The sequence below is a fragment of the Falco peregrinus genome, chromosome 9 (assembly GCF_023634155.1).
Source record: "Falco peregrinus isolate bFalPer1 chromosome 9, bFalPer1.pri, whole genome shotgun sequence".
Taxonomy (NCBI): domain Eukaryota; kingdom Metazoa; phylum Chordata; class Aves; order Falconiformes; family Falconidae; genus Falco; species Falco peregrinus.
This window is the reverse complement of record NC_073729.1, coordinates 12,913,073-12,935,254: the sequence shown is the minus strand read 5'-3', so window position 1 is coordinate 12,935,254 and position 22,182 is coordinate 12,913,073. Positions and strand designations below refer to the sequence as shown.

At 35.0% G+C, this 22,182-nt stretch overlaps 1 protein-coding gene across 1 annotated transcript in view; it reads right to left on the bottom strand.

The window, feature by feature from the left end:
* The window catches only part of CCDC73 (coiled-coil domain containing 73), a 57,606-nt gene that overhangs the window by 1,378 nt on the left and 34,046 nt on the right, over nucleotides 1–22,182 (bottom strand). Inside the window, exons 9-16 of the mRNA XM_027778433.2 lie at nucleotides 21,239–21,367; nucleotides 20,819–20,878; nucleotides 18,120–18,224; nucleotides 13,979–14,089; nucleotides 11,986–12,117; nucleotides 8,018–8,180; nucleotides 5,347–6,897; nucleotides 2,219–2,352 (exon numbers count right to left, since the gene is read on the bottom strand). Coding sequence (XP_027634234.1) covers nucleotides 2,219–2,352; nucleotides 5,347–6,897; nucleotides 8,018–8,180; nucleotides 11,986–12,117; nucleotides 13,979–14,089; nucleotides 18,120–18,224; nucleotides 20,819–20,878; nucleotides 21,239–21,367 — 2,385 coding nt within the window. The remainder of the gene's footprint in view (nucleotides 1–2,218; nucleotides 2,353–5,346; nucleotides 6,898–8,017; nucleotides 8,181–11,985; nucleotides 12,118–13,978; nucleotides 14,090–18,119; nucleotides 18,225–20,818; nucleotides 20,879–21,238; nucleotides 21,368–22,182) is intronic.

Genomic DNA, 22,182 nt, shown 5'->3' with positions numbered 1-22,182 from the left:
GCACAACCATTTCTTGGAAGTTTGAAATCTGAAACAATAAACTTCATGCAAGTTGTTTGCTTAGCCTATTGCATCTGTAACATTACTGCCATGCAGCTGAAGATACTGATGCTTCAGGTCAATAATGACTGTAATCTCCATTTCAGTAAGGAAGTAACTTTGAGCAATTAAAATTTTGAACCTGTTAATTCTAGCAGCCATATACATACACTCTCCCATGCTCTTTCCCAAGGCCTCAGAAAGAAATAGATCATACTTCATTGCAAGTCACTAATCATAATCTTTGTGGAATAGCACATGGGGCTGCATCTGTCCTGTACTAATCCAAAGAGAAAAACTTTAGGTCTTCCACATGTGGAAGTGAAATTTTGCAGTGAAATAAAGCGGCGGCTTGGGTTTTTCTGAAGACAAGAAGCATTTAGGCCTCTCTGGAGAAGTAATTGCAGCTAGGTAATATATATAGCATTTTAATACAGTTCTATTACAGAGGGTTTAAAATAAAGCTTTAAAAATATAATTTCAGCTGTCAAACTAAAAATACAAGTAAACTGTGTCTTATTGCCAGCAGTGAGTAATCTGGCAACCTATGGGACACGTGTAAAAATATATTCACTGCTGAATAGTATGACTGTATGGTTAGGGACTTGTGTTTAAACTGAACTGAGGAAGCTTATTCATCCTTACCTTGTACTCAGGCACGTACAAACTAATTTTGAAACAGTTTTTCACATCTTTGCTGGAATTTCAAGTGTACCTGTAGCATTTCTTTTTATTTTTTTATTACTTTTTAAAAAGTACTGTACTTTGGTTGAGTGAGATTACCCAAATTGCAGAAGGCATAAATCTGCTGCAGTTATAGCCATACGTGTTAGTCAAATCAAATAAACTGAGCAGCAAAAAAACCTGATGAGCCTATTTTTAATCTTCCAACAGATTTTTCATATCGGTCACAAAAATTACAAATTGGAGGACAGAAGTTATTAGAATGACAGCAACACAGAATGGAGGGTGTGGTCTGCCATATCCCAGTCTGAGATGCCATAGATTAAGTACTTGGGAAATAATGTAAAATCAAACCAGTAATGCACTCTGTTCTTGTCGGTCTCAGCTTTTACTAAGCCAGCATTTAAAAAGCTTTAGTTTGGAGGTGACAGAGTAGATGTAACCACAGTCAGATAATGAAACACAGCTTTGTATTAGCTGTAGGTATTTTAGGTCACTCAGTTCCTGGCTCCACCTCAGTGAGGAAAAGCAAGAGACACAGTAAATACCACCACTGTGCTTGGTGAAAAGTCCATCTCATTGTCATTGCCAAGCAGAGTGAGTAATTTAAAACATCAGTCTTCTGAATTTTGGAGAATGTGAATGCTAATGGTGTTGAGAGCTGATTAAATCCGGTGAAGTCAACCGACTTTGTCACTTGAAAACAGTGTACGCCCTGACATCAAAGCTCATCCTGAGAAGACAGCAATAACTGAGAAATACCTCTAGAACCTCTTCTCAAATGGAAGGTCAACTGCAGCTGTAAATTATCTTATTGCTTTTGAGTAATATATTTAACATTAGGTCAAATCCCGATACAGCAATTAAGAGTTGTTCAGGCTCCACAGTCTTAATGTAGATCTAAAAATACAGTATGAGCCATTGCTAGTGCCACCCTGAATGAAGTAATCTTACAGGGAAACAATAGCTTTCTTTTTAATTCATTTATGTAATGTACATAATACATTTATGTAATGCCTTCCTACTAAATAATAAGATAACTCCAAATATGGTATCACATGACTGCAGCACAGAAGAAATGGATAGGCTCTAATTCATAGATATTCTGAATTTTTAGTCTTTCACAGATTCTTTCAAACAACATGTGCCTATCAAGTAATAAAGGAAACAATGTTTTTATACTTTTACATACTACTGCTAAATTTTTTTTAACTCCTACTTTTACTGTAGGTGATGATTTTTACTAGGGTACACAATGAACTACCCTCTTCCTCCCCTCCCAAACAGACTGGTTAGCATCTGTTTGATTCATACGCTGTGACTTTTTCCTGCTGCTTTCTATCAACCTTAATTGTGAAAAATGGTGCCTTGTTGCCCTTTTGGTATTATTTTGGAGATTGACTCAGTCCTAAAGTATCCAGATGCGTACAGTTGTACAAATGTCTGTGGAATTAGCTCACTGAGGTCTGGTCCGCAATATTTTTAATTGACTTACATGTTCTGTGGGAAAAGAAGAATCATAAAAAGTCTTTGCTATAGCATTCCATTCTTCACTAGGGTCTCCCTGGGGGTGTCGGTGGATACTAGAGGTATTCAAAGTGTTGGCAGCTCTGTTAAAACTGGTAGAACCTGATTGACAAAAAGGAAATGGTAACAACTGCAATTTGGTCTCTAGGCACTAATTGTAAAGTAACTAAACTTCTGGTTTACCTCTGATCTTAAAAAATCAAATATTTATGTTTTAAATCACTGAATCTCTGTTGCAGGCTTTTCCCTTTTCATTTTTTTCTTTCACATACTTCTGCATCTATTTTGTCTCTAAAGATGAGGTATGTTTCTACTCTGATTAAAAATGGTTTGTATCATGTACACATTAAGTTAATGACAAAACTGTGATTTACAGGAAATGTACGTACTCAATATTGTAACTAAATATACTTTTTTCAAACAGTATCACCTTCTGATAATGATAATAAAATACATAATTACTGCCATCCTGACATCCAAGGGGACTTGTAATAAAAGACAGAATCCAAATACAAGGGTTTTAGATAAACAAATAGCATTTTAAATGAGTCTTTCTGTAAATGGCTATACCTAATATTTCAGGAAATCAGGCTATAGCTATCTACTAAAGGTAGGAAGGGCAAATAAAGGGATAAATCAGAGCAGTGTGTAAGGCTCCAATCCTGTAGTGGCTATATCCACTGCTAGTAGACTCTGCTGACAACGGTATGTTCCTTGCAAGATCACAACATAAGTGTACTTTCACAATTACTCATAACGAAAACGGTAGCTGTTTTGTCACTACACAGATGCCCGTTGATCACCGCTACAATAGTAAAATCTTCGTTTTGCTATGAAAATACATAGTTATGTAACAGTTAATTAAGAATACTGGTATTTTCTCTTGGGGAAAAAGAGGAAAGCAGTTATGAGTTTTCTTTTTTTTGTTTGTTTTATGTTTGTTTTCTTTTTTAAGAGTTGCCAGGAGGATCTTGCCCATTCCGAGTTCCTTCCTCCATTTACTGATGTGGTATGGCTGCTCTCTGGTAACCGGAGTTGTATAAATAGTAAACTGAATTGTGGTTAGGCAGTAAAAGAAATTCCTTCAGATAAGCTTACTAAACTCTTTCACCAATGCATTTCACGTCTAGGTCGCCCAAACAGCTAAATGGTTTGTGCTTCACTAAGTAGGAAAAAATAAAAAAAAAATCAGGGACACGGTCCACATGGATTTCACTCCAGCTTTGCTGTTTCGGAAAATACCTCAAAACAACAAAAACCTGCCACAAAAAATCTTGGAAGTTGCAGTGCTGAGTACCACAGTGAACTGTTAGGTGCCCTGACAGTAAGGTTCTTGCATGATCCAGAGAGGCCGGCAAGCTGAAGTAGGGACCTCTAAATTAGGCAGGATGATGAGTGAGAGTCACATCTGGGACACAGACCAAGATCCTCCCTGTGAAGTTTTACTAGAATTCAGGAGGTCTGGTGACTGTGCTGGTCACTGGGCAACTCATTTGAGGAACTAGTTATATTAAAATCCCCTTGGATGAACCTCTCAGAGTCACTTCTTGGAGTTACAGTACTTTGCATACAGAAAGGTTCTGAGAAGCAAAGGAGGAGGAACACAGGGAAGAACTTCAGCTAGTGCTGTCTGTTCTTACAGAAAAGGTACATGCAAAACATCCCATAACTGTGCATTCATTTTCTTGTAACAGGTATCAAAATTCAGGTATCAAAATTCACATTATTAAAAGAAATAATGTACCATCTGAGATCAGGATTCTGCTACCTTGCTACCACTGCTATCGTTTTAGGGACAAAGACTTTTCTGAAACTGAACTGCAAAAAAATATGCATCTGTATACAAATATACGTAGGCCAAGTACGGAAACAAAATTATCTTTAAACTTTTTCTGTCCCACTGCCACTGGCCACAAAACTAAGGGATGGGAGTCCATTTTCTGCTCTTTGTACGTTCAAGGGCCAAAACTCAAAACACTACATCAACAAAACATTAATAGACACAAACACCCTGTATTGTGGCTGTAGCTCTTTTGAAAACCATCTAAGCACCCAAAGCTCCATTTTTCTACACACACAGAGGCTTTAATTCCTTCCAGAACCTAAGAGATTATCTGCTTTTTAAAGTTTACAGCATGTATTAAGGATAGAACCCACATGCAAGCTTTATTTTGAGAAAGGCAGGCACCACTTAGGTATCTTTTACTCTGTCCAGTTACTGAAGTAGAGCAACATCTGTAAATGTATTAGTCAGTTTACTGTGGAAACAGAGATGATACTTTTATTACTTTGGTAGTAAACCGAGTTTAGAAATAATACTTTTAGTAAATAAATATAGGAGTAATCTAGCAGCTAATTTTATTGCAAACCAAATCTAAAATACATTTTTTTCCACATTTCAGTAATGACTTAGAAACACATGGAATGAAGTTCCTATTTGCTGATTTGCATATGCAAAGTATTGCTCAGCATATAATCACCAAGTGCCACCAGTAGGAGATTAAAAAGCTCCTTGAGCACTCTTAACAGCTAGGCGTGTTTTCCAGAGCTTCAAAGAATATAAGCTTGTCCTTTCACACATTGGACACATTCAGATGGTTTTAAATGTCCATCTGAATTAAAAATCTACAATAAAATAAAAAAGTAAAATTTCTCTAAGCCCCATTCAAAGAAGCACCTACTGGTTTAAAAACTATCCAACTGTTATGCAAAATGAGGGCGCTGAATAATTTCCAAAAGCTGCTCAATGCTTTTCAGGTATATACAGAGCCCTGACAGAGCATGCTCTACGTTAGGGTTCAAAATGCCTATAAATAATCAGTTTGTCATTGCACTGCTTTTTTCACAAAGAGAAATATGAGAAGTTGTCTACATAATCAGATAATTGAGCAAACAAAAATTGTTCTGTTGCATTTACACTATAAATTAATGGACAAATCTCATCTTGCAATATTTTTTTTTGCCATATAACTAAAATGTCAGGAGGTTTACATTTTTCAAATGTTACACTAAACTCAGATGCAGAAATTTCACATTTTGATACTGTTTCTAAGTGTATTCAGTACATGCCTCAAAAGAAATGCTTCCTTCTCTTACCTAGTGCTGTTTCTCTTCTGTCAACATTTTCACTGAGATTTTGACACTGTGTTTTTGAAGTAACCTTTGTGTTTTCCAGTAAGCGTGGTAGTTTCTCATTCAAAAGGGAAGGTTCCTTGGAAGCTGAAGTCCATGTAGCTTGACCTTTCATTTGATTTACTCTTGAACAAGAACCGAGGTCTGAAAAATTTAAGGATACTGGAGTTTTCTCAGCTTTTTTATCTGAGGTTGAAAGATCAAAGGATGACCTTCCACTTATGTTTACTAAATTTCCAGCTGTTCTCATGGGTAAAGAGCATGATTCTTTCAGGTGACCGTCAGCAAACTTCCTTCCTGGAACTGTACTACTCAGTGAGTCTTTTTTCTCTTCTAACAATGTGTAATTTGTTGAATTATTAATCTCCAGGGAATGTCCATTTTTGATGGAGTGTATCTGAATATCATCGTTAGCTTTTTTACATGGAATTAATTTATCTGTACTAATTCTATCTGTTTGGGTTTTTTTATGAGCAATTACTTCAAGACCATCAGCCTTTACTGGAGATGCAGCTTCAGTGCTTGAAGTACATGTATTTGTAGCATTCCCTGTTTGTTTGGTACAGTCTTGTTCAGGTTGCTTGCTGTGCATGTCATCCGCATTTATTCCTCTTTCTATTTTGAGGGGGCATAAATTGAAAGTACCCAAGAGAAACATATTACTACTGTGTTCTTTTGTGGCATCATCACCACTTGCGTTATCACAATGAACAGTTGGTAGATTGTCAACGGCAGTTGCTGGAACACTACTACTTCTCAGTGTACCGTTTATGTTTCTGGCATTGTTGTCGTCATTTCTTTCTTCAGCATCTATGTGTGTCTGTTTAAAAGAAAGTTTATGTAAACCACTCAGGTTTGATAAGTTTTTTTCTGGTCTTTGTAATCCATTGCCTACATAACTGTCACTGTCCAGCGAGCTACATTTTTGGTATTCTGTTTGAGAATTTTCTTTAATATAAGATAGGATGCCAAAACTTAATTCCTTAGCTTGATGATTATCTGTACTTCTCTCACATGCAGCATTCTTCTTCTCAGTGCAAAGAACCACTTCAGACTCTGTTTTGGGTGCTTCAGGTGTAAGGACACTTTTGTTGCGTTTTATAGTATTTGATTTTTCATCTGCCTTGGCACAAATTGATTGATCTGTAGTATTGCACAATTCTTGGTCGCTAGAGTCAGTCTCCTGACTTCCATTTTTTTTGTAGGCGCCTCTAGTGTCAGCACTGTCTAAAAAGACCTTTCTTGTTTGTGTGTGGCATGCTGCCAACGGCTTGGTGCTGTCCTGTAGGTTTTGTCCTAAATTTGTATTGTTTTCATCCAGTAACATTCTACATGTTGCTCCTAGGTTTTCTGCTTCTTTGCACTCAGTGACATGTATTTCCGAGGTCTGTCCTTGGGTAATTAAATCAGTATCTGTGCAGAGGGTATTCCTGGGAGAAGCCTCCCTTTGCTTTTCTTCATAAGGGCTAGCAACATTAATTTCATCCTTAAAACTGTTTTCAAGAACTTGTAAACCTATTAAGAATAAGTGTATTCTCTAGTTATAACCCAAAGATTAACTAATACTTTATTTTTACAGTTTAAAATTTCTGAAGAGATGAACTGAATATTAGTATCAATGCTGATTTTTCTTATCTTACTTTACACACACAGGTCTATCAAAAAGTCACTGAAGTATTGCAAAATATTTATAAACTGTTCAAACAGAAAATAACATTCTGTAGATTTTAGATATGGCTTATAGTTGAAATATTTCCCAACTGGTATCTGTCCTCCTTATTATTGAAAGGGGTCTTCATTATGAAATTATAGCACATACTTAATCAACCATTGTATGTCTACATAAAGTATAAGCCTCTGGTTACTGATGCAACTGTATTTGTCTTTAATGTTGAAAGTGGCATTTTTAGCTAAATGGAAAACAAAAACTGTTTAAGGGAATATGTTCATAGCAAAAGGAATATGCTATGACTTGACGGTAGGGGGCTGGTGAGGAATAGTAAGCATTTCATTATCAGAAAGGTGTTTTCTGAAGGCTGTGAGCACTGATCCTTTAAAGCGGTCACTTTGCAGTTAACAAGCTTTTAAATTTCCACTTATCTTTCCTACATTTTAGAGACTGAGCATTAGAGACTAAGTACATTTCCTTTAGCTGGCTTCAGAAAATTACTTACTAGAGTTAAAATGTGCTTTGTATAGAAAAGCGTTATGACTGTCCACATGAACAGACCTTCATTGTCCTGTGCAGCACACTCACTCTCTGCCTTTTTTCATTGTTTTATGGGAAAGGAAAAGCCCTCAGTTTTGCTTCCAGACAGTTCTATACACATCATAGTTCTAGCCCCTATTGACTTCTTGAACTGGCATGCAGAGAGTATTGCAACAGCTTGAAGGGTTACAGCCCACAGGTCTTTAAACTTAGAGTCCCAGGGCAGCCACTGGAAGTACTGTGCTTTCACTCAGAACTTTGTGAATTTATTATAGATTAGCACTACTGACACCAAGAATTTTACTTTGTTAGTACAGTAACATTTAATTCAGGATTCCAGCATTCCCCTGTCATATACTGTATCTGTAAACATTTATCCTTCTTCAACAATACTACTTATCTCTGTTATCCATGTAATGTTATTACTTTGTTCTATCTGTAATTCCTCAGTGCTTAAAGAGTAGTTCATTGTGGTTTTAACTTCAGTTTCTTCTTGTCCAAAATTACTGTCTCTTATTGTAGATTGCATACACTCATTTTCTTTCTGAACAGCCTGTATTTCACTACCTTTTGAGTGTTCTTGACCACCCTAGCATAAGAAGGAACAAAAGGTTATACATATTTTAATAGTTTACTACAGTCACTGATTAGATTTGAACTTCAGGACTTAAATTTAACATTATTTTTACAATTCTGATGGAAAACAAAGACCATTCACCTGAAGTATACAAAGTTCATGTAAATGCAGAAAAAAAAAGCACAGACTAATACCCTAGAAGAGTAGGAAAGAAATTAGATCCTGCTATATTACAGTCCACACAGAAAAGTTATACAGATTGACAGAACTTCTCAGAGGAAGGAATATGTGTGTACATGTGCTGACTGGATCACTCCCTCTGTCTGCTGGCTAAATCAGTGACCTGCTCAGGAGTTACATGTGGAAAAAACATGCATGTTTGCTGTTTACACTCAAACACGTGCATACACACACCTACTAAGACTATTTTTTTCTAACAAACCACCTAGGATAGGTCAATAAAGCTTATGAATTTGCAAGTCTTACCAGTCTTCCCTCCCAGATGGCTTCTTAACTGGAATTTGAGTCAAATTCAACAGGAGTAAAAGCCTGAAAGATTTATTTACTTAAAAGTTTGAGTCACGGGTTTACTACTGCAGCAGTTGTCTTTATTTTTGAAAGTTGCATTTGACAAAGTTCTGTGGAAACTACGAGCTGAATAGTGAAGAAATGCTTCAGAAAAACCCCACCAAAAAAAAAGGAAAAGAAGATGCATCTTTTATCATCATCAACTGTTTGGCAGCTGAAGGCAGAAGCATATGCTGGCTCTTGCCCTAAAGATAGGATATAAAAGATGTGGGAGGGAGCAGGGGTATTGCTTAGTCCATAAAAGATGCGAGAAAAAGCTGAAGATACTTTCATGACTGAAGATGTTGCAAAAGTAAGACTGGGATGTGGGAGGGAGTTACAAGTCTTGTGCTTGGGCATTGGATGTGTGGGGAGGACAAAGCATATTGCAAAATGGAGGGAGGCACATAGACAACACTGGTAAAAAATGGGATTATTGCAGTGGTGGCACTGTAGATGATGCAGAATACAAATCTGCAGGAATCCATTTTCTACAGGTCACAGAGATATCCCGATGCTCCCAGCTTTGCTGATTTGAGGGAGGGAGGAATGGAAGAGGACCCTAAAAATAGTTTTTGTCTGCTAAATACTCCACCTTCAATTTGAAGTTTCAATTGAAATGTCTCTTTTCCTCATGTTTTATTATAATCTTCCCTGACATTCTGATTTGGAAATTGTACCTATGACATCAGGCTATACACAGCTTTGGTATCACATTTTCAAGCTTTCATTTTCAAAGACAAATATGAGAAATTTGCTTTTTCTTTCACAAAAGCTGTAATTTTTTATAATCTTTTGCTTCTAGGAGCTGTTTCTTTAGACAGAAACACCAAACACCACAATATAACTGTGCATGTCACTCTTTTGTACAGGTATAAAACAGCTACTGCAGTGGAATTTGACCATATCTGTTGGTATGGGCTGAACTGCTGAATGCATCTGAGACAAACATGACAAAGCATTCTTAGAAAGGGAGAAAGCTTACATGATTCCTTTCCAGATTTTCAGATGGGTTGAATAAACCTAGCTTCCATTAACTTCAAATGGATGTTCAGCCCTTCAAAAATAGGTCCAAGTTGCATAAACCTAAATGCCTATATATCAAAACTATTAAACCTGGATTTAATTTTTTTCCCCTGTGATTTAGTAAAATCTAACTAAGCAATATACATATACCTATGACAACCTTTCCCTCAACAGAATATGTCATACCATGAAACTAAAAACATCCTCAAAACCTGATCTCCCTGTACATATACACATGAAAGAATTACAGTAACCCATTGCTAGGTGTCTATTCTCTAATGGTACACAGCTGTATTACAAATTATATTAAACTAAATGTAAAACACAAGAAAGTTAAACTAAATTGCAATTTGAGCTTGTAATGAGGTCTGACATTGTACCTTTCTTTTTTAAAAGCCCTTTTGTTTAATTACTATTCCACAGGTGATTAGTATCAAGAAGTTTACATACATTCTACATTTCATGCCCCACAATCACAGGGATTTTAGATTGCACTAGATATAAAAATAATTATATGCATATTTCCTTGCAAAACTTGGAGCCAGAGTCAAGATCTAAATCATAGCCAACACCTTGCCTTTTATGTTTTACTAGACAGTGACTCATTACTGATACAAGGTGAAATTCCACAGATTAGAATAATCAATATGATCTGCTGCAGCTCCTGTAATTTCTTGGCAGTGTTCCACTGGAGATTTGTCTCAGCCTAACCTGCCTAGCTTATGAAATCTTACGATCATACAACACAAACGGGTATGGCAATTTGCCATAAGATAGTGTAAGATATATATTTAGAAGACGTCTCGGAGATCTTTTGCATTTAGGAGCATATGCTTTAAGCTTATCTACTTTCAAACACTTAGGGTTACCCTGGTAAGCACAAGTATGGTTTATCATGAATGACTGATTGTGTGCCATTGATTCTGCACCCTAAACATAATTCATATTTAATTTTCATTCAAAGAAACAATGATTTTTAAGAGTGACACTATTTGCATTATACTTTGTTGAATTCATACAGCTTTGGCACAATGAATAATCAGTTCAAGTCTAACTTCCGTTGCATTATTAAGGACAAACCAGCTGATATGTATATACTCATATATGTATGTTTGTGAGCTACAAACATACATTGTGAAGAAAATGATTTTCAGTTCTTCCAAATTCTAAAATATTGTTACAGTTTGTCATTTTACTGACAATTCAGAGACTAGTTCTAAAAAGATAATGTGTCTTTACAGTCCTAGTGTCTTCATATTTTCTTAACATTGAAAGCAAAATCACATGCATGCAAAATGAGTTTTCCCTTCTTTGAAGGATAATTCATTATTTGGATGTAAAAACTATTGGAAAAAGAGATATAACCAATACTCAACAGAATAGACTCAATGCACAAGGAAAGTTGTGGCCATTCTTATGGCTTATGCCTCTTCCCATTTCTTCAATCTTATAAACGACTGGAAGATATATTTGCAACCCAGTTAAAGTAAGGGATAACACATAGCTGCAGGGCTACGTGTTCTTCCTTTTGCTCCAACAGATCATCTTCACGTGTTTAACCACTTGCTGACTTCTCATACATGCTCTGAATACAGAACTGAACAGGGACATGGTTCACCCAGCAATGTAAACTCAATTCTAGTTCAACCCGCACTGTATAAAACAGTCTTTTACCTCCTTGTTGAGCTTGTTATGCCTTTGATGATTCTTAAAGATGCTAAATGAAATAAAGTTGAGGGTTTTTTAAATTAAAACTGAAGAATGTCAATAATCTATATGTTGATAAAGCGAATTTCTCATCTGTCTCGCAGGCTGAAATTTGTTCCTCTGAGTAGAAGTGGATTTTCACACTCCCAGGGAACTCACATACATATGAAGTCAGTTGGTCTGCCACAGTATTTGAGAAACACTGATGCAAAATATCTTTGTGAAACAGGGCTTAGTTAAGATAGATTATTTATGAATTATGTATAAATTTATTATTGAGGTAACATCTCCAGTTTCTATGATACAAGTGCCCCTCTGGACGAAAGGGGAACATTCTCTGGGTAGAGGAATTTTCATGGGATCTTGGATCACTGATTAAATCAATTAAATTTTTAGGTTTAGTGATGTCAAAGGAAGATCATGGACACTGCCAGCCAGATTAGAAAAACTATCATATCTCTCATTCTCTAGTATTTTTACAAGAAATGGAAAGTCTGCAGCTATTAGAGACACTTACCTGCAGATTTTCCACTTTCTCTGAATGCTGATTTCCCTGAGGAGGATGATAACCTTCAAGATGTCTGTGAACTCGTTTAAGTGAATTCAACTCATTTTTAATAGCGCCTATTTCTCTTCTCATGTTTTCCTCCTGTAAAAATTGAAGGCACACAGAGCACACAAACATAGATCTTGACTGCATGTTCAAATATGTAAAACAGTATTTTACAGGGGTATTAACAGCTTAGCAAATTAAATTCTTAAAATGAAGTGTATATGCTAAGCGATTTCTTTGTACAAAGTAAGATAATTTTGAGCTTTTTCATTCAAACCAAGATTTTAACTACATTTCCATTACAGATGATACCTTTTATTATTTGGGGTTTTTTTTCACCATTTACTTCAAGTAACAATGTTTGAAAAAGTGAGATTTCTATTTGTAGCTTTCTTCCTTTTTTTGGCTCAAAGATAAATGTGCTAGTCAACATTCATTCTCTACCTACATTGTCAAAAAACTACAACAGCAAATAATTTGCTTGGCACTTCTGCCTCAAGTATCCAATACTTCAAGTGAGCACATAACAATTAAATCTTTGTATTTAGAACAAAAAGGATGATCAAAAAAACAAGGGTAACAAGAATAAAAGGGCAATTTTACAGAAATACCTTCATTTAATTTACAAATATTTCCAGAGCAGTGTATAAGGTTAACATTATCCATAATGACACTACAAGACACTAAGAAACCAAATTTCTAGTTAGCCATAGCAGAAATATGGAGAGGGTAAAAAAAAAAAATCTTCTAAAGAACAAATGCAAACATTTCCATGTCTACACAGGAAACTATGGTATAAGACGCTTCCAGGAATCGGGGAGATCAAATCTTCTCAGGGCAGTGAGCATCAGAGCAGTTCAGCTATTTTGTAGACTCATAGCTGCAGTCATCTCCATAGTGGCTGCACTCAAGAGTTAATGCTAGACAACAGGATTACAGGGACAATTTTGCTTTGTTTCCCCACAGCCTCCCTGAGAATCCATACCAAATTCAAAACCTTTCTGGCAGAGGTACCAGTTGTGTAGAAACAAGACAGACTATTAAGCAAATGCTGCTTAGGGTCTGGTTGCCACACACTAAACAGGTCTTGTCTCACTGAAGAAGTATTAATATTTCTTACTTGTGGACATGCATTTATTATTGCAGATAGTGTTTACAGCTACGATATTTTGCTAATTATTTTGGGTTAAATAATTACTGAAGTATTCTTTAAAAGTAGTGAAGTAGTAGAAAGAATGGCAAATATTGAAGATAAATTATTGTTTAGGTGTAGACAGAGGTGAATTCACTGAAAGGACATACAGATTTTTTTTACCTTTTCTTATACGCTTTCACCCCACAGTTGAAATTGATTAGTTCCTGTCAAATCAAGACTTCTGCTTTAATGCAAGCCTTCAGTATCTTGGCCTGATCCAGTGTGAAGTTGATTTTTTTTTTCCCTTTGCATATGGTCATTCATGTCACTTCAGTTCATGTGGATTTACATTCATTTTTCACTATATGACAGTTTACTAATTTTTTCAGGATACAGGGGTACAGCCTAGAAATGCAGGTGTTCTCTGTATAAATTGTATTTTTCAGGAAATTTGCATTTTTTTTACACATATAGTTTTAATTTACACTGAATTTTATCAGCTTCCATGTCTAGGTAATGGCAAATATGTAATTCTGGAATATTTAAGTGCTAAATTCAAGGTAACACCTAATACCTTGGCTCTTGCTTTACAGAACTGCAGGAAGTGTACTGACCTTTTAGAGCACAGAAGTCAATGTTTCTCCTAAATCTACCTGTTAAAAATATTCATTTCTAGAATAGTCTGCATTACTGGAAAAGAAATTGGTTCTTTTTGTTGTATTATTTCTGTAATATTTTCTTGGCTTTTAGGAATTACCTGAAATGCTTGATGACTATTTCAAAAACCTTTTAATACTCTAACATTTAATTTAATAAACCTACATCTTTTTTCCAAGTTCTTAGTGCTTTCTCATGCTCATTCTGAAGATTAAGGAACTTTTCTTCATTTTCCTTTGCCTTCTCCCTTTGCAGCTCATTATCTCTTTCAAGGGTCTGCAATAAAATTAATTATCCAAAAAATAATCAATACCACATTAATGAATTTTGATGTGTTTTATGTTGCTTGGACCTTTGCTTCTAACATGCTGGAAGTGCCATACAGATCAGTGATAATGTGCTATCTCAACAATAATTTTCATAAATTAACAGAAAGGTGCTTATAGTTTAGCTAACAGGAAACAGGGGGAGGTTATGAAAAAAGAAATGGCTATAAAAGGGTATAAAAACACTTGCCATTATTCAGTTTCACTGCATAAGTTTTAATGTGCTGAAAAAGTAATATAAAGTCCAGAGATGAGAAATATGAAATGTAGCACAGTCTAGACCCATTGCACTTAAAGAAAAAACTACTGTGTAGTCAAAGAAAATACTTCTATTTTTCTGATCTGTTTTTCCATTCTAAATTGTTTATTAACTTATCTTATAAACTCTAAAAACTTTAAATTCTAAAACATATCCACTGGAACATGAAGTACATGTCTGATTATCCTTTATTTTTATTAGATCACTGAAATAGATTAATGTGCATTAAAATAACAGTTTTATTAGTAATAAATTTTATGCTATCATAGTCGTACTTGCAACATTTTGGGGTTAACTCAGCTAAATTAAAGCTGTCTTGTGTAAATAAATAATACGTTCACACGCATCTCAGGTACTGTTGGAATTTTTATCCTATCACATTTTTAGAGCAAACAAAATAGAAGATAAAGGACTTAATGCATCCATTATCTACTATATAGATGACACAAATATATTTGATAATGTAAACATAACTTTAATTCATGTAGCTATATGACCAGCTACATATTTATGCCTCTGCTGAGCTTCTTTGAAAGTCCACTCGAAAAATGTTATGGAGGCAATACTCCAAAGTAAAATTCCTTTTTACTCGGTCTTTTAATTAGAAATTAGTCTACTTCTTGATTCTTGATGCTTCTTGGTTAAAGGCAATTGTACAGAGGGGGGAATACCTGAATTCCTTGCATTCTCAAGTATTCTGTCATCATTTAAAGAATTATAACTTGTTTTTTCTGAACTCAAAAGAACATTGGTATCCTAGCACTAAGTATGCATAGGTAGAATGAGAAAGGACAGTATTATCTTTCTTGAAAGTTACCTTGCAAGTTTAAGTATTCTGTCATCTCAAGCTCAAAAATAAGCAGTAATTTTTTGTGAGTGTAAGAATAAAAATATTTCTATGGGACTGTACAATCACTCCTTCCATTTTTCTATTATTCTGAAGAAACTGTTTCTTGAGCAAGGTCCACAAACTTGACGTGGATGTAGGACAGAGGATAGGAATAACCTCCAGACCCCATTCATCACAAGTGTGATTCTACAACCAATAAAGACTAAGACTAAAGCAATCGCTCTCAAATTGGCAGGAAAGTGGGTAGACCCTTCAAGGTATATGTTCAGCTCTCTCTTTTTTAAGTTTCATTTGTTGACACCGCAAAATGAACAGTTAATGTCTTATTCACTGGAACATCCTGGTAATTGTATCAAACTGTCAGCCAAACAAGTAGCTATAAAAACCAACAATATCTTATGACTACTGTTTAAACAGACATTTCTGACAAATCAAAATAACCCCCTGAGTTCATATGGAAAGAACAAGAACACGTGACATTCACTTTTAATATCGCATTGTATTTGCATCATGTTGTCCAAGGGAATCACTGCATTTCGCACATGCATTTATCAGGTTTACAAAAAAATAAATCTGTTGAAATATCTAGCCACTTTTATGTTTCCAGATGTGATCTCTCAAAATCTTATCACTCGTATGTGCTTATATAAATGTTTTGAATCTAATTATCATTCTCAAGTGAGAAAATCTTGGGTTTGAGAATGCAGAGAATGTTCTCACAAAACTCAGCTGAGATCAAATCTTAGCTGATCTTAAATGCCACAGTGAAGACTAAGAAGGAATATTTACATTAAACTAAGTATTGAGGAGTCCTTGTATAGTCATCAGAGCTTTCAAAGGTTGAATCAAGAGCCTCTTATTAGTTAGCCATATCTTTTAACACCAATTTCATTTAAAGTACTTATGCCTGCAAGAAATTGCCTTTGAAGATCACACTGAAGCTTTGCTGACTAGAAATAGTTTGTCCTGTAGCTAGAAAAATAGAAAACCTTAATACCATCTCAATGTCTAATATAAACAGGACCCAAATCAAAGCAGGCTCTCTAATCAGAATTAGTATATTTACAATCAGAAATTAATTGTTGGCGTGTGCAGGCTGCAAAACAGGCTTGTACTTAATTCATACCTTAATAACAAGAGAACAATCTATACTTCTCTTACACTTGTAGACATTTATGTGAAGTCTTCAAAGATAAGATTCACACATACCATTCACAGTTTTAGCTGGAGTTTTAAGGCATACTATAAACTTTATTTGAGGTGGGAAATGATAGCTTAGAAATACTATCAAAAAAAGCACTTTTAGAATACCTGCTATTCAATAATCCTGACACAAAGATCCTAAAGGGTCTCCATATCACAAAAGTCATCATCAGTAAGTTTATATACCAATTAAACTATCTTGAACTTCTGGTTTAATTTACAAAGTCATTTCAATAATCTTAAAAAATAAAATGCATGTTACCTTCTTTGACAAAAACAAGTATTGTACGAATAGCAAGTAATCCAGCTGTTTCACTGGACCCAACATATAAATAACAGAGGCTTTAGAAAATCATGTACTTTAGGCAATTCTACAGCCTAGAGACTCAAATTAATCTTTGTGAAAAGTTTAAAACATGCTAACAAGCCACACTTTTCCCATTATACTGTGCTTTGTCATTTAAAATTATTTTTTAAAAGAGCCAATCTACAAAAGAGAAACTGGACTTTTTTTCCAGGTTGAGAGGCATCTCTTCTTGGTTCTAGAGCACTCTGAGATCAAAGAATTTTAAATCGTGAAAATCCCACTCACACACTAATATAAATACAGGAACCCTGACACCTGAAATTAGTGACTTCTATTTCTCTTCCAGTCACTACAGTTTTAGCCAATATTACAAAGCAGGTACTTTAATTCCTAGTTTCTGATGGAGAACATTACTCATCTTTAACCCTACATGTTTCATCAAAATGCAAAATTAATGTATTGATATTGTGGCAGAAAGCAAACTGCTTACATCTATTAAAAGATAAAGTAAAGGCTTATGTGAAGTGAATCTAATCTCAATTCAGCATAGAAGCATTTACTTAGAAACAAAATATACATGCACACAGGAAGTTTAATTTTAAATTAACTGAGATTCTAGTTCAAAACCTTGGCCTCACAAGCCAAGCAAAGAGTGGAATAGTTGTGATTATGTATGGACAAATAATAAACAATAATTATCAATAGCCCGATTAATGGTTGTACCTGAACTCTGCATGGCACACCTGACCGGAACAGATATGACCTTAATCTTTAGTGCCCTGTAGGCCAATCTGACTGCTAGTGTCATTTAGAGTCTAAACTGTTCTGAGCCACTTTTATATGCTCAAAGAGGAACTGAGGAATGCTGCAACTCCACACTCTCCATTGTGCTACTTACCACCTCTAGCATAAACATGACACCAGACAACACAGCAAGAAATGGCTTAGGATATGCTCTTTTTTAGGCCCTCTGCTCTAACAATGCTGGGGACAAGTCTGGTTATGAAGATCTGAAATTTGAAGTATTTTCCAGAAAAGGAATTTATACCTATATTAAAATTATAGGAAATAAAAGTCATAATATTTGATTTCAAAATACTTGAAAGCAACCTCCAATATGTTCTGGTTTTACCCTCCAGAAATGGCTGATAAGAATGGCAACCGTGATTTACTTTAGGGGGAGAACTAGAAGAGGGAAACCATAGCCTGCACTTCAAGGTTCATGCTGACAGTTAAGGAGCTGAGGGAGCAATGGAAGTGAGGTCAAAAGTTCTGAAAAGCATACAGATGTCTTTAACAGCCCTGGACTTAAATAATATATAACAGATAGTAGTAGTTTGTCTAATCAAGAAAAATCTGACCTGATATTCTTCTTTCAGTGCATTTAACTCACTCTCCATTCTAATGTTCGTTTGGGTCACTCGCTGAAGCAACTCCTGCACACATTGTAGAGAGCTGAGAATTTCCTTATTAATACAAACAAATTAGGATCCATTGAATAAGATTTTGTTTCTGAAGTTTAAACATTAGATATTTTATGTCTTTTAGATTAACATATTTGGTTTTTATTCTGCCAGTGTTTACAAAGTCATGTATATAAATGCAGTCCAACATCAACATTGGGGAAGGGCTTCTAGGAAGAAAACAGAACTCCTCCAGGTTTTTCTGGCCTTTTGCCTTGGAGAAGTTAACATTATTATAACTTACCCTTTTTAGAGAATTTTCTTAAAATTAAAATCCATTGACACTTTAAACATACTTGAGTGCAAATCTGAATAAAATATATCAGATCCAACCTCAATGAGAGTTCAGTTAATCTAACAGAATAATTTTATGGTACCACATTACAGTTCTGGCAATTATGAATAATCCCAGAGAAAATATATGACAGGCAAGTAATCACTTCCATTAATGAATCGCCTTCATATGACAATATTCTGTATCTCCTGAATTAAATCCCAATAAATGTGAACTACCACACATTAGCTTTACTTCATATGGTGCAGCACATCAGATTTTGATGTCACTATCTGAACTTTTGTGTACCTTCATCAAGACTATATTGTTACTTCAGGAAGAATAAGTTCTAAAAAAAAGAAAAGAGCCACCCAAAATGACTTGACTAAAGTAGTATAGATTTGCAAACGCATGGGTGCTGCCGTTAACTTTGTGGCAGTTAGCTGAAAACATGGATGAAATGGAGGCAGAGAGTAATTTTTTATTAAACATTACAAAACACATTTCAAAAGATTCAAAGACAGAAGGAATGATCTAGCCAAGCCAATCCATACTCCCCAAAGACCAGAACAGCAGTTACTAAAAGATGACATCCACAGGAAAAAAACCCCTGAGTTTCAGGCAGATGACAGTCTTAAATGTGCTTAGTTGCTTCAAAATATATTAGAGAGGAATGAATTGTTAAAACAAAGTATTTTCACATACTTGCAAAGAGCTTTCAAATTTATCTATTTTGGGTTCTATTGTATACAGCTATCTACTAAAAATAAAATCATTATTTTGGGTGTACTCTCATTCCTTTTCATGTATGTAAATTCTTACACAGAAATAAATAATATTCTTGTGCTGAATCTTAATTTATCTTCCGTTCAGTTTACATCTTGAAAACTGAACTACAGAGAGCTGGAATGGCTTGCCCAGTGTCATCTGACAGGTCAGGAGCAGAGATGGCCATATCTTTTAAATCTAGTACAGTGTTCACTCAACTAGACAAGATTGCTTCTCTGCATGCAGTTCAGTGTAAATCAGCTATAATTTAGATATTATATTCAGCCCCAGTCCAAGAACCACTGAAGCCAACATCAGTTAGTCCAGATGGTGAATTTGTAGTGCTCTAATACAGAAATCCAGGTCTTCTAACCCAAGTTCTTGGAGAAACACAAAGTCCACCTCTATATTAGAGCCCTTCCCAGATTTATACCAAAGCCCTCCATATGCTAAAACCATCCACCGACCCTAGCAATTCACACAGGTGAGAACAGAAAGAAAATAAATGTCCTTGCCTTAGATAATATATATCAAATATCCATATGAATTATGCTACAAGTATCTCCATATAAATGTTTTTAGTGCATTCAGGGCTGTGGGAGTAATGAGGCAGGAATGTCTCTCCTTTTTTCCCCTGTGTTTATTGGCAAGTATTTTTAAAAACCAGACTCAAAATGCAAATATGCTTTCATGGGTTGGAAGTGTACTGTTGGATTAGCCTTCAGTGAGTGCTCACTGGGTGTGCAAACAAGCTACTGCTTTGGTCTCTCCCTGAGAACAAGAATGATACACTTCTCTGACATGTTTGGCTTAATGAACTGCAGAATGAAAATTCTACAACTGTTTTAGGAAAAAAAACCAAAACCACAACAAAAAACCTGCACGACCCCCACCCCCTTTTTATGCTTAATATTCTGCAAAGCAGTATTATGCTGTTGTTACAGGGAACATAATTGTTTTGCTTGTTTAATTGTTTAATGCTTGACTCCATGTACCTTGGTTTGAATATCAGGATTTGCTCTGGAACGTATCTGAGTTTGCAACAAAATGCAGTCTTAACTCTGTTCAGCTATGTACAGGTATAGCTTAATATTCTAAATGTACATGCTTTGTATGAATGGAATATGATTTCCTCTGTATATGACTGACACAATTCCAGTTCTACCTGGTTTGAATACCAGCAATATTATAGCAAACTGTTGTCAACCAGAAAAGCAGAACAGCAAGCATGTTGAGCAAACCTTATTGCTTATTTGTACTGAATTGATATGTAAACAACTGTTTCATGGGTATACCAAATTTTTCCCATCTGAGTTCAAAAACAAAATTTAAGACTTGGAATAAAGTGTCAAACAATGGACTTTGTTCTGGTAATAAATTTTCTAAAGACTGTGGAGGAAGATCCCATTCATGTTAGTATTAAAATATTTCTGAAGAGTAAACAAGTGAATTTAATTAGTTTTAGTAGTTTAGTATAATAATTTAAGAAACTTAAATAAGAAATATGGCATATATATTGATGATTTTAAATAGCAAAGTTGTACTAACAACTCACCAGCTTTTCTTCTTTAATGTGAGCGTTTTGTTCTTGAACTTTTTTACTAACTGCTGTCTCCTTAAAAAAAAGAGCATGAAGAACATGAAAAGGCATTTAACATTTCTGTGTATTTTCTTTAGTAATATTGTATTATTTATATAATTTAGTATTATTGTATTGTATTATCGTGAGGCTATTTAAAGAAAAAAATATTTTGAAATGTCTTATCTTTTTTTTTTAACTATAAAATTATACTTATATTGATAACATATTTACTTCCCTAGAAAAAGTTCTGGAAATAGTTTTTTTATATTGTATATGCAGTTAGTAGAAAGGAATCATTAATCTGTATATGTCAAAGATCATTGCCATGATGTTTGCTGAAGAAAGAACAGAAAAGTATTCACCAAAACCTTAAATTTGTTTAAATCAAAATACCATTCTGATCTTTTGTTGCAGTTCTTGAAACTGTTTTTCCTTTGCTGCAAGATTGATGTTTTCTTCTCCCACCCTGTACTGAGATGTGACCTTGGACCTTATCAAGTCTGCAGTTACTTTCTTCAGTTCCTTAACACAGGAAACACATATAAATAGTTCACCCAGTATAGGCATTGCAATTCAAAACAAAGACAAATCTTTTAAACTATCCTGAGTCATGCCCTACTTCTAAATAATGTATGGAAACAACAGAATAAATTGGAGGAACTGAAATTCATAAGACTGACTTGCTAAACTTTAAACTTGTCACACGTAGCTAAAAGTTTCTTTTCAGAGATGAAACATTATTGTGCTAATTTTACTCTGTTTGAAGTATTCATCATACTTAAGCATTTTGTTATTTTCTCTTCCAAGAAGTCTATTAGGAGTGGATGTTGAGTTCCTATTGGTAAAACCTCCTACACAGAGATATACAATAGGAATAAAGTACCTATTATAACTACTGTGCATGTTCCTGGGAATCAGGAGGAAAAAAGGAAGAACAGTGACTATCTGGTAAAAACAGGAACTGGCTATAAATCTGCAGGATCTTTGCTTTTCCTGAAACATTAATTACTTAATCTCAGGAGAATGCTAAATTAATTTTATATTAGAGGCTTCTATGACATGATTTTCCATCTAAAATATGCCTTTGATTTTATAGTCTTTATTATCTTTTAAATATCGTGCCGCCTTTTTTTTTTTTTTTTTTTTTTTTTTTTTTTTGGTATCTGTTTTCTAACTGGTTTATTCCAAGCTCCTAGTGGAGCAAATAAACAGCAAATGCTTTGATCTCATTAAATTACAACTTATAGTTCCTGGAGTCATAAATATTGTGCCCTGTTCTCCCCCACCCCTCCCATTCTAGTACAAGGTAGTCTGTTTAATATCGCTCTCTCCTTGAG